General features: G+C 30.1%; 1 protein-coding gene across 3 annotated transcripts; it reads left to right on the top strand.

The window, feature by feature from the left end:
- Nucleotides 5,904-9,998, top strand: LOC109334700. 3 transcript variants are annotated; one of them, XM_019570606.1, is made up of 8 exons: nt 5,904-6,013; nt 7,201-7,291; nt 7,898-8,160; nt 8,262-8,473; nt 8,994-9,258; nt 9,352-9,653; nt 9,698-9,708; nt 9,827-9,998. In XM_019570606.1, the coding sequence occupies exons 2-6, from the start codon at nt 7,204-7,206 to the stop codon at nt 9,643-9,645; spliced, it is 1,122 nt and encodes a 373-aa protein (XP_019426151.1). In that variant the 5' UTR covers nt 5,904-6,013; nt 7,201-7,203; the 3' UTR covers nt 9,646-9,653; nt 9,698-9,708; nt 9,827-9,998. The 3 variants fall into 3 exon arrangements, with proteins under 3 accessions (XP_019426151.1, XP_019426149.1, XP_019426150.1); XM_019570604.1 differs by lacking the exons at nt 9,698-9,708; nt 9,827-9,998 and having other exon boundaries at nt 9,352-9,683; XM_019570605.1 differs by lacking the exons at nt 5,904-6,013; nt 9,698-9,708; nt 9,827-9,998 and adding an exon at nt 7,010-7,106 and having other exon boundaries at nt 9,352-9,683.

Raw genomic sequence — 13,152 nt, 5'->3', positions numbered from 1 at the left:
GTTGTTGTTGTTGTTGTTGTTGTTGAGGAATAAGTGATAAAGTATGTCCTTGAGAATGACTATCCACTGGAGTTCATTGCGGAGATTCAGTTTCTGGTATATGATAATGATGAGTAGGAGGAGCTTCATCAATGTGGGTAGAGTATGTATTGGGGTATAGTTCAGCCAATGCTTCCATCATTTCACGGCCAGATGAGAAGACGTCACATAAAGATTGTGTGGGATTTATAAGTGAAGCTAGAGGACGACTCAGATCACAAATTCTTTTTGCAAAGGTGTATTGAAAAATTTAGAGAAAATTATAAGTAATTAAATTGATTAAAGAGAAAGTTTAATTTATAAATAAAAAAGTTATCATTTCATCATAGTGTACTCCATCTCTAGATATGTATCTTCTAGTCCTTTTTAAGTACCACTGCATATACTCAGAATAGTGGTTCAAATGTAGGGTATTTGCGGGTAAACCATCGACCACATAGTTATCCCAATTATTCCATATTTGAATCCAGCGACGATGTTTATGTGGCCAGTCACAATTAGTTTTGTCACGTAAGTCAACTTTATGAAGTTTTTCACAATCCACTAGATCTTGTAGAATTGGTTGACCAAAACCAAATTGCCTCCTAACCCGATCAGTAGGGTGTCATTCCACAATTGCGAAACAGAGTAGTAGCACACGTGATCGGCTTCTCTCCGAGATGTTTGGGAGAAATACAGATGGTAATATGGCATCCACCGAAACTGGTAAAAATGTTAATAAAAAAGTTAACATAAAAAATATACAAACAGTTTCAAAGTTTGGCTTATTATTCATACATAAAAATATACAAACATAAACAATATACATTTCTACATAAAAGATACAAATACAAATATACTTGATCAACGCGCATACGGTCAAACATTGCACGTATGATATTAACAACATGTCAGGGATGTTGGTGGTGATTAAATATTGTGACCATCTATTATTAATCATGGTTAGTTAGTAAAAAAAATTGAATCAATTATCTTAATTAAAATTTTACATATAATGATAAAACTAATATATACGTTTTGACCAATGGAAATAAGGTGTTGTTGGGTCGCACAGTCTCGGTGCATGATTTTCAATGCGATCATATGCCCATTATTGAAGGAGTAGTAGATATCCTCCAATCTCTTTTTGATCACTAATTATTGCTGCACGACACAGTCCTCGATAAAGACAAGTCAATACAGCTGAGCCCCAACTGTATTGGAATGTCTCTGTTAAGTCCTCAAGCAATGGGAGATACATAAGGTGGACTCGGTTACCTGATGTATCTAGCATGAGAAATCTCCCGATCATTCTCATAATAAATGCTCTAGCATGTTATTCAATAACAACTTCATTAGCATTCCCAGGGAGATCACGAAATGTCCTCTCAAGTCAAGTGAGTTTCACCTTTGCCCCATTAATTTGTTACCTGCTGGAACAGCATCCAACAACCGGATGCAAAGTGCTTACCAATCCATACTTCTCACTCCGGTAACAACTTCTCCTTTTATCGGAATGCTAACTTGGTAAGCCACATCCTCAAGAGTGATGGTACCCTCTCCACATGAAAAGTTGAAAGTATGTGTTTCCGGTCTCCACCTCTCGATCAATGCTAATAATAGATGATTGTTGATTTTTACTGCTATAAGTGTCAACAAGTTACCAAAAACAGTGTTGCGGATAACTTGCAACACTGGTTCAGAAGGCAGTGATTGTCAGAAACAAGATCTAGGTCGAAAAGCACATTCAATATCATTTCAGACATTGTTTGATATATGATCATTTTGCTATCTACTTTTGACTAAAGATGTGTCATTATTTTGTGTACAATTGAATAAAGATATATACAAACATAATGCGCGAATGACCATGGGACAGGTCGAGTCGGGTCATATTTATCCATTACACGATCCTAAATATTGAATAGGTCTAATTTTTGAACTCAAACTCACTGCTAAACTCGATAAGATCCAACTCTATATTGATCTAATGATGATCAGATCATACTGAATGAGCAAGTAGGGTCGAATTATATTCACTCCTACTATTATTATGACTTTCATCTGGGAAATTTATTTTATGACGAATGTAATGTCATAATTGGTAACTAGGCAATATCTGGCTGCATGCACTTCATAATAGCTTATAGCTGATAAGGCATTTGTTTGGTTGACATGTTAGTTTGTGAAATTAGAATTGAACTTGTATATTACACATTTTGTATTTTCTTTTAATAGTTAACGAAATTGATGCTTCAATTTTGAAGATCGATGATGATGGTTTACGTACTTTATATCTAAAAAAAAAGTCTTTTCTGCCATTATTTACATCATATCTAAAACTAAAAATATGTAATATAATTAAGAGAATAAAATATATTTTCATACCAAAAGATAAGTTATTTTCTCCGACTACTAAAATTATAATGTATGTTTTATTTAATAATTTTGAACAAATATATTTCTAAAATATCTCCTAGTATGAGGATTATTCTCTATAATTAATTATTAAAAACAACAATCCAACCTTTTCTTTATTGGATAGTAACAATTAAATAAAATGAGATGGACCTAGCTAAAGACACAAATATGGATATTAAAATTTAGAAAAATGACATATCATCTTACACCATAAGAAAAGTGATATTTTTTTATTAATGATTGTTTTATAAATAAGATATGTCATTTTCCTATAGGTAAAACAATTCAGTATAAGAATACATTTCATTTGTGTTAAAGTTTCATCTCAAAACAAATTGGTAATGAGAGGAGTAGTTCAACAAGTATTTAAACCATTACCAAGACAATGAGGTAGGCGATGTGAGACTTACTTTTCAATAATTTGGAAGAACCTAACGTACATGTTACCACCATTCAATTGGTTTCTAGAAACAATGCCCAAAAATATTTTTTCCATAACTTCTTGCTGATAAAATAGATACAAAACTAGTAGCTCTTTGCAATAACAATCTTGAAAATTGATGGGAAATAGTGTGTTGACTGTGTTTGTTTATTTTCTAACCATTTGGGAGACTGAATGACCAAAACATTATTAGTTCTATCGGTTACATTATATGTCATTATGGGGACTTTCAACTAAATTTGCTCTTTTATAAAGCTCATATTTCCCACTCATTCTTATGCACGTTTGCTGCATAATTTGATCTTACAATTTTTCTAAGTTAATCTTAAATTATTGGTCAAGCATTGCAAATTATGGTAAAATGATGACTTAGAATATTTACTTTGTATTAAATAGTGAAGTTAGTAAACGTAGGATATGTAGAAACTAATGTAGGTCAGGATAATATTTTGCAAGGACTAATATACACAATTTTCAATTTTATTTATATTTACTAACATACTAAAGAATGATGAAATAGCTCACATTTATTTGTAACTAGCAAGTTACCCGTGCATTCACACGGGGCAGTATTTTTTACCGTATGATTAATAACATATATATTTATCGTGCATTTGACTGAACAAAAATACATATTTCCTAAACTATTGTTGGTTTCATGCATAGTCGAAACAGATGTTTCAAAAATATTAACTGAAATTGATAAATAAATAACTACAAAATAAACAATTATAATAACAAAAAGTTTTGATATTAATTACCTCTAATTAAACAATGATATATACTGTCAATGTACACCGTTTACGACTCCAAAAAACCCAAAAATTAACAAAATAAATACATGTTTGCAACATGTGTAAAGGGGCCATGGTAGCAAAAATATATGGTCAAGCATGCGAAAGTGCTCCTTAGTCGAACAAACTCGACCTGGATTGCTGTAAAATTAAAAACAAAAACAAATAAATTATAGCTCCATTGAACAAACAATTATCATGGTTGGTAATGAAAGCGAAACCAACAAAACAATACAATTAACAGAAATGATGAACAAAAATAAAAAAGATTCAAATATATAATAGAATAAAAAAATATGAAGAGATGCAAATCACATCATGAAGCAAAAATGCTTTGGTAAATGAAGAGTTAACATCAATCATATATAATAGGTAATTGTGTACATTTTAAAATGATGATGGGTTATTATTGATGATATCAATTTATGTAAAAGTCATATATAGTGGTGTTATTATTATTCATTAATTAAGCAAATGATAGGAAAGGTCAAATAGGTATGGATTGACTTTGATCATGTATGGTATGGTGTATGGTAGGAAATAGAGCCTTTTAGGAGGGAATTTTTTTGCTTAGAGCTTGACACGTGGTATGAAGGAACCTTTGTTTTCTTATATAGTTATAGAAGTAACACATACTCACATACGAAAAACCGTGAGGTTAAACACAGTATTGATTGACCCACGTCTTATCCAATGTTTACAAATTTTTGGGTCTTTACTAAAAAATAAAAATAAAATAATGACATATTCTCCTACAAATATTCTTGCATCACAAAAAAAATGATATATATCATTTATAAGTTAATCATTAATAAACAAAATACAACCTTATACACATATTTGTTTTCTTATGATGTATGCGTATTTGTCAAATAATGTTATTTTTCATTAAAATAATCTACCCTAAATTTGACAAATCCAACCGAGGAAACATTTTATTATAAAATGATACATTATTTTTTTTTAACCATTTATTATATTGGTTACCTACTTACCTTGTTGGTCTCCTAAGTCCTAACACTCATTGAAATTTCAAACAAATGTAATGCTCTCCATTATTTTGAAGTTCATAATGGCTAGAGAAGCCTGAAAACACAAGCAAATGTATACATGAGCATCTTTATTAACAAACCGCAAACTGAGTTAACAAAGATATGGGCTTAAACTAATTAGGATTTGGTGCTTATGACGGTTTTTTTAGTTTCAAAAGGCAGGACAGGAGGGTGTGAACATTCTCACAAACCAAGGCTTAAACTCACCGGCTTTTGATTAAATTGTCTGGTTTAAGTTTTCAGCCCTTAACTAGTCTGTTTTACTTTTCCCCCCTTCCATTTCATTTAAAAAAGGAAAGAAAAGAAAATAGACACGAAAATCCCAAAAATAGTCAAGGTCAAATGTTCAAAATTTCAAATATTAGAATTGTCATTTTGAAAATTTTATTTTAATTATCATCCGGCTCAATGGCTAGTGTCAAAGTTATGTTGTGGGAATGTAGGTTGAGGTTGCAATTCTGGCTACATGATCGAGGTCAGACCAAAAATCATCGCCAATCTCTCATCAGACAATTTTTTTTATCCAGCATCAGTTGCCAACTTAGAGTTTGATGGGTTCAGGCCCTACTGGACCAAACCAATTTAACATTTTTATGAGCTTTTAGGAGTCTAAGCACATACATTGATGCAATGAATATGAATATGTAGGACTCTAAAACGTCAAGTCAAAATAATAAGCCACTCTTAATCACTTTGCCCGAACACTTCCAAATTACAATTCCTAAAACTACGTCCAACTATGACATATCAATTTAATTATCATGGACTAACAAAATAAACGGATCACGAACCTATCTGTTGTTCAAAAAAATATGTCATTTTATATGTTGTTTTGTATTGTTAGTTAGTTGAAAAATATATATTTAAATTAAAATATAATAATTAAATATTTTTTAAATCGTCCATAAAAAATAACACATAAAGAAATACACCTTTTATGATCAAAGATGGTTCATGACAAGAGTTTCAAGAATATGGTTCACCCTTTGATAAAAATTCAAAACTTCATTTGACAATTCAGCAACAAATTAAAGCAATTTCATCAAACTACGTAATTGCAAAAGAGGTCGATATAGACATTTCACCTCCATTAAGCATTTCGTGGAACATCAGCTAAAGGTTTGTGTCTTATAAAGAAAGGGTATCCAATTAAGTCATAGAGAAAGGTCGTCCTCCAAGAGTCACATGAACTCTATTTAAATCAAACTCAATTCTCTCTTTTCTCATGCTTTCATGAGCCCATAGCCACAGCTCTTTGCGAATACTTTGGATAGCAGGAATTTGAGGTAACTAACAAACTTTTAAGTCTAATTTTATATTTTATAATAATTAATAAAGTGTAATATTCATACACTATCAATACAAATATTTATACAAACTCAGTATATTATCTACTATTCATTTTTTTTAAGAGTCAATAATTATTAAATATGAATAATAGATACTACAATGTATAAAATTCATATATTGTGATAGCGTACATTTTTCTCTACTTAATATATATAGATAATTACTACGTGAATAGTATAAATTTATCATTTTCAATTACTAAAATTCATTATTAAATAACAAAAAATAGATAATATATATTAAAAAATTAATTTATAATTATGATAATGCTTGTGAGATGGATATCATAATATGTGAATTTACCATAAGTTATTATTGTACCTGTATTTACCCGCCATGTACCCTTATTTGCTAGGAGTGGCACAACAAACCGAAAGGAATATCATTAGTATTACATGGTGCATGCATGTATGTTTTTTTCTTTTGAAGATGTAAAAGGAAGGATGGTTAGTGGGTAATAGAGAAATAAGAAAAGGTAAGAGACATAGCCACAAGGGTATAAGAAGGTTTTGATTGCTTACCTTATTGGGATGCCTCGTTTTGACATGAGTGGGAAACTCTTTTGCTAGGCATTAAAATTACCTAACTTCATATTTAAATATAACATGTAAAAGGAAGGATGGTAAGTATGTAATAGAGAAAGAAGAAAAGGCAAGAGACAAAAAGGTATAAGAAAGTTTTGACTACTAAGCTTATTGGGATTCCTCATGATAATAGTGGGAAATTTCTATGGTGGTTGGATATTAAAATTTTGCTCAAGTGTCAACCTATTATAAATAATATAACTTATCTCAATATTTAGTTAAATAAAAATAAAACAATGATTTCAATCAAGAACATCAGATGTCAGCCTATCATAGATAATGTAACTTATTTTAATATTTAAAGATAAATAAAACAAGAATTTCCATCAACAACATCACACAACAAAGACAGGAATTAGGTACCATTGCTGTCACTATCAGTGTGTAGATCATATAGTACCTAGTACCTACCAAAGAACTGGTCACAATCTTAGAGAGAGAGAAGGTAAACTTTTACTATGTTACTTAAGATTTGTATTTGTGAGTAATTATTCTTTAATAGATGTTCATGATTCTTGTGTTTTCTTTTTTTGTCTCAGAAAATGGCAACCAGAGTCATCGAAAAAATTTCTGCTGCATCAGCTCGTGCTCATACCAAGAAACCCAACAAAAAATCTTCATTTCCTTCAGGTCACTCCTTATTTTTTATTTTATTCTGTTGTTTTGATTACACATGGAAAAATGAAATTACACTGGTCTCTCATTAAGTTTAGCTTTATTAGGATCACGTTTGTTTTCAAAAGCTAAAGAAAGGGATGTGTAGTAGTAATAATGTTATGATACCAATAGAAAAAAAAGGTGAATTGCAATAAAAAATAATTGGATCGAACAAGTTTATAAGGAAATAGGCCCGAATGTCAAAAAAAGTATCTCACATGTAATTAATTAGAAAAATATTTTTAATTTAAATATATTTTTTAATAATTATAGTAAGTGATATTTTGGAACTGCAGCTTTGCCCCCAAATGAGTTACATTAGGCAATATCTTTAGGCATATTTTTATGAGACATTTTTTTATTTGTGATACTGTGAATTTGGGTATATGGGAAGTAAGTTAAATAAGAGAATTATGTAACTAACATATATAACACACTAGAAAGTATGGATGCAAGAATCGGACAGTCGATTGTTAAGCAGTAGAATATGTGGTTCCGCTTCGCCCAATAAATTGGACATTGTTCGAAGCTGTTTCCGACCGTCTAAAATCAAATTAAATCGGGTTAATTTGATTTCAGGAATTCTTAGAGCAGCATTAGCTGTGTTGCTCATTAGCCTTGTAGCGCAGGTGTATCAGGCTATTCGACCTCCTCCTCCCAAGATATGTGGCTCTCCCAATGGACCACATATTACAGCTCCGAGAATCAAACTAAGAGACGGAAGACATTTAGCATACCAGGAGCATGGTGTCCCAAAAGATGCAGCCAAGAATAAAATAATCTCTATCCTCGGTTTTGATTCTTGCAAGCTTGATGAAGTTGTTGCCAAGACCTTATCACCTGTAATAATTTGTGATGGTTTTTCCAATTTCTTTTGCTTTCATAACATTCTCTGATATCCTTGGATTTTGTGTTATTGAATTTATGGTGTGTGTTTTCCCAGGATATTGTTGAGGACTTGGGGATCTACATTGTCTCTTTTGATAGACCTGGTTATGGGGAAAGTGATCCTGATCCAAATCTAACTGTCAAGAGCCTGGCCTTAGATATAGAAGAACTTGCTGATAAGTTGGAATTAGGGTCCAAATTCTACATAATCGGTTACTCGCTGGGTGGCCAGATTACTTGGGGGTGCCTTAAGTACATCCCTCACAGGTATACTTATTTGGTTCAATGTAACTTTGTTGATGAAAATTGTGATTATTTTCATTTAAAGTACTTCTGTTTAGGGGAGTTCAACTATACCATTCTGTGAAACTTAGCATTTGAGTTTGGTTTTTCCCTTTTTCCTTATGTATTTCAATATTTCATAATTCTTCCTAGCATTGTATATGCATCACCGATTGTTTTGGGAAGTAAGTCTCATATCACCTACTTCATTGTCTAGGGATGGTTTAAATACTTATTGGGTTACCTTCTCATATCCAATTGATTTTGAGGTGGAATCTTAGGGTAAAGATCTCCAGTACGGGAGAGTTCGATACTGGAGAATCTGGTACAAGATAGTCTAGTATTGGAGAGTCTGATACAAGATAGTCTAGTATAGGAGAGTCTGGTAGGGGAGAGTCCTACTCTTCCCTCACATTCTGGTACTAGAGGGTCCCAATTAGGAACCTTAACAGCAATCATCTTTTCTTCTATTTTTTTAAGTAATAAAAATTTTGAACGCTTTCAGGCTGGCAGGTGCAGCGCTCTTAGCCCCAGCTGTGAACTACTGGTGGCCTGGTCTTCCAGCAAACTTATCAAATGAAGCCTTTAACCAACTAAAAATTCAAGACCAATGGACATATCTTATTGCTCACTATACTCCATGGCTAACTCATTGGTGGAACACTCAAAAATGGTTCCCATCATCTAGTTTAATTGCTGAGAGTTTAGATAATTTATCCCCTCAAGACATACAACTTATATCTAAGTTGGCTGATAGAGAGACTTATCAGGTATGTATCCTGCAACAATTCTAAATTTTCTCCATGTTAATGGAATAGAATGGGAATGGAATATTGACATGAAATCTTTTGTGGCTTCCATAGGCTCAGATAAGACAGCAAGGAGTATATGAAACTGTCCACAGAGACTTAAATTTTATATTTCATAACTGGGAATTTAGCCCTTTGGAGCTAGAAAATCCATTTCCAAATAATGAAGGTTCTGTTCATCTTTGGCAAGGAGATGAGGATTTGATAGTGGCTACTAAACTGCAACCCTACATTGCAGAAAAGCTTCCATGGATTCACTATCATGAGCTTCAAGGTGCTGGTCACATGTTCCCTTATGCTGATGGTATGAGTGATATTATCATTAAGTCACTGTTACATGGGAAGTAGCTACTTTAAGTGAACAATGAATAATAAGAGAACAAAATTAAAAATCGTGGCTTGATGTACTTTAAAACCACATATTTAAAATTGTTGTCATAGAGACATTGTGGTACGCTAAAATTTAGTAGTATAGGCTTCTATATGTAAGTGACTATCTCGTGTAAATATTTCGCATTTGGTATTTCTCTTAAGGAAACTTCAAACAATATTGATTATGGTAACATGTATGATTGAATAACTTTGAAATTTTCATACCAATTGTAGGGAGAATTTGGTTGGTTTTAATAATCAAATATAAATTTTTTTGTTTTGTTTGAAAGGTTCAAAGGTAATTCAATAAAAGCTGGAATATTTCTATGTAGCCACCTTAACTACACTCGACATGGCTGATTTGATATATGACACTATCCTCTAATAATAAATTTATTGTAATGGTCATGGTTGATAATTATTAATTAGGCATTAACCACATTCACTTCATCAAATAGTTGATAAGTATGACATGTACACAGAGATCTGTCTCGAATGGTTTTTTTATTCATTTTCCTAAATTAATTAGAATGTTATTTTATGTTTTCAATTTTTATTTATGTATAATATATAATTGACTCGATACTAGAAAATGAAACAACGTTTAAGATGTGTGATCCCTACCCACTTATATTTGGTGGAAAATTGCTGTAATGCTTTTGCTCTCTGGCGCATGCTTTTCATTGTGAGTGCATGAATTCGACAATCCGTTTGGCATCTTTTCCATCTTTTCTGTCAATCCCTTTATCCTTGTAGGGTAAACATATCGTGTCATAACCTTTATTAGTTTGGGATATCATAATCAATCATTTACTTTTATACCTTCTTTTCAGAGTGGTTCCCAAACTTTTTATTTCATATTATCTTATTTTCATAATTCAAGAATTATTAAGTATTATTGTTTATCCTCATTGTCTTGTTCCCAAACTTTTGTGAGACATTTTCTTTAGTATCAAGAACAATGTAATATATATATATATATATGCTTAGTTTAAATATTTATCTATATTCATTTTTACAATTTTTATTTTAGAGTTAATGATAATAAATATAATGGTAAATGAAATAGTAGTATTATGAAAAACTCTTATATTATTGGTACATATATTTTTATCTTTTAAAAAATTGGAAAATTTTATACAAATCATGCATTTTGACTTATTAATTACCACGTTGACCTTCTTTTTGAAATATTATTACGGGATAGTATAGTTTTTTTAAAATTGTGGACAGTAGGATGCTTTAAGTTTTATAGAATTTTTATAAAGCTCATAAGTTCCACGTATTCATATATACACGATTTCCCTTTAAATAAAATTATCATCACTTTTTGTAAGTTGTGTATAGGAGCAACGATTTACTTTAAATCTTTATAATTTTAATTTTTTATACAAATCGGGAACAAAATCGCAATTTTTTGTTTTATTTTTTATTAAATGTGTGACTATCATTCACAATTCTGCTCTTTCTTTTTAAAAAAAAATATATATTACCTGGATTTCCCCCAAAAGTTTGCTTTATAATATTTTAGTATGTTCTATACACAGATAGTGATGTAAATTGTGGCTTCGTCCCAAGCGTCTATATTTTATTTTACTTTTTAAACCAATTCTTATAAAACAAGTACCTTACTTTTACATAAAAACATGTATTTCATATTAAATCCAAAACTTAAATACAAAATAGACGGACTAAACCCAAAAATATTAATATAATACTTAGATAAAATCGAAAATGCTAACACAATAAGTAGATCAGTAATTTTTTATATAAAATTATAATACCAAAACTAGAAGTATATTCGTGCACTTGCATGGGTCATTTCTTTATTATGCATAATGCATAAATAATGTACATATATTTTATAACATTAATAAATTATATATTGAACCATTATATTTTTGCTTTCATAATAATTACTTTAAAAATCATATATAGAATCTTGTACAATTAGATGTTAGAGAGAAAAACTTTATATTGATAATGCATAAAAAAAACTAAATTGTAAACTAAACTACATAAAAGAGAAGTAATATCTTGAGTTATTCTCTATTTATATTTTATTTTTAGTGTTATATTTTTTATCTCTATTTTTTTCTCATCTGAAAATAGGTGTAACACAATGAATATCTAGTAATTTTTTTAATGTTGAATCTCTTACCCATTATATAATTATGATGAAGGTAGACAAAATGTTAATGTGACAAAAAGTAAAATAAGTGACTCGAGGGCAAAATGTTAGAAAAGTCTTACTAGTGAGTTCGTGAAAATTAAATTGTGTTAAATTTTCAACTTAAAATGTGTATAAAATCTTCCTTTTGTAAATTATTCGAGTGTGACTATTTTTCGACAATATATAGTTTGTCTAAATAATTGTCCCTTATACATAGTTTAAGATCAAAATGCTAATAATTAAGTAAGTTATAACATATTTAATTGTTATAACTGTGTTTTGTATTGTTTGTATAGTTTACCTTTAGAAGTCAATATCCCTGTTTAATTATGTTATTTCTAATTCTTTGGATTGGGATCAATTAATTGTATAAGTTGTACACAATTTAGTTACGTTAACTTAGTTCTAGACAACATATATTTTCTAACTTCAAATTTTCATCCTAAAATAATTTTGCAATGCTCGTTTTTGTTATAAGTAAAGATAAATTTATTGATTCACTTGATAATGATTAATATTTTGTGCATTAATGAATGAGTAGTTAATGTTGATTGTTGAAATTTGCTAAATGGTCAAAGTATCAATTTCTAATTGCTTGCAAAATTGATTGTTCGAAATAAATTGGAGTTATTTAATTTCAAGTGAATTCCAAAGTATCTATGGCAGAAAACAAAAGATTGGAATTTGAACGAATAATCATAAATTTCACAAAATCAATTCTTAAATGATTGTAATATATGAAATTTGATTGAAGATCATGTTAAACCATAATATCGCAAATTAAAGTAAAAAAACTCAAATCATACGAAGAACTTCCTAATTTCATGGAAGCATTACAAACAAAATTAATCAAATTCCTAAGTTTATTTTTCTTAAGTTACCTTTTAAGTTAACTTGAATCATGTTCTATAGTACGTGTTGTTATTGTAGGTATGTACCTTAAATTACAACTAAATCTTGTAAATGACACTGAAGAAATGAAAAAAAGGAACACTTATATTTTATCAAAATCATACACAAATTCAAAAAGCACAACATCATTTATATGACTTGAGAAAACCTAAGTTGATATAGAATTTTTTTATAATTAAATAAAATTAAAAAATTCTTAATCATACAACCTTTTAACATCCAAAAATATTAATAAAAATTATAATTAATAAAAATAATCATCAAATGGCAGTAAATCTCACAACATTATGAAAAAGCTAAAATCAACTTTTGACCATAAGAGAACTTTGACATCATATCAGAAACCATACTCCCAGAATGACACCTTACTTCGTGAAGAATTAGGATCAAACGATTAA

Source organism: Lupinus angustifolius, chromosome LG19 (genome assembly GCF_001865875.1).
Source record: "Lupinus angustifolius cultivar Tanjil chromosome LG19, LupAngTanjil_v1.0, whole genome shotgun sequence".
NCBI classification, from domain to species: domain Eukaryota; kingdom Viridiplantae; phylum Streptophyta; class Magnoliopsida; order Fabales; family Fabaceae; genus Lupinus; species Lupinus angustifolius.
This window is presented reverse-complemented; position numbering and strand designations above follow the sequence as displayed.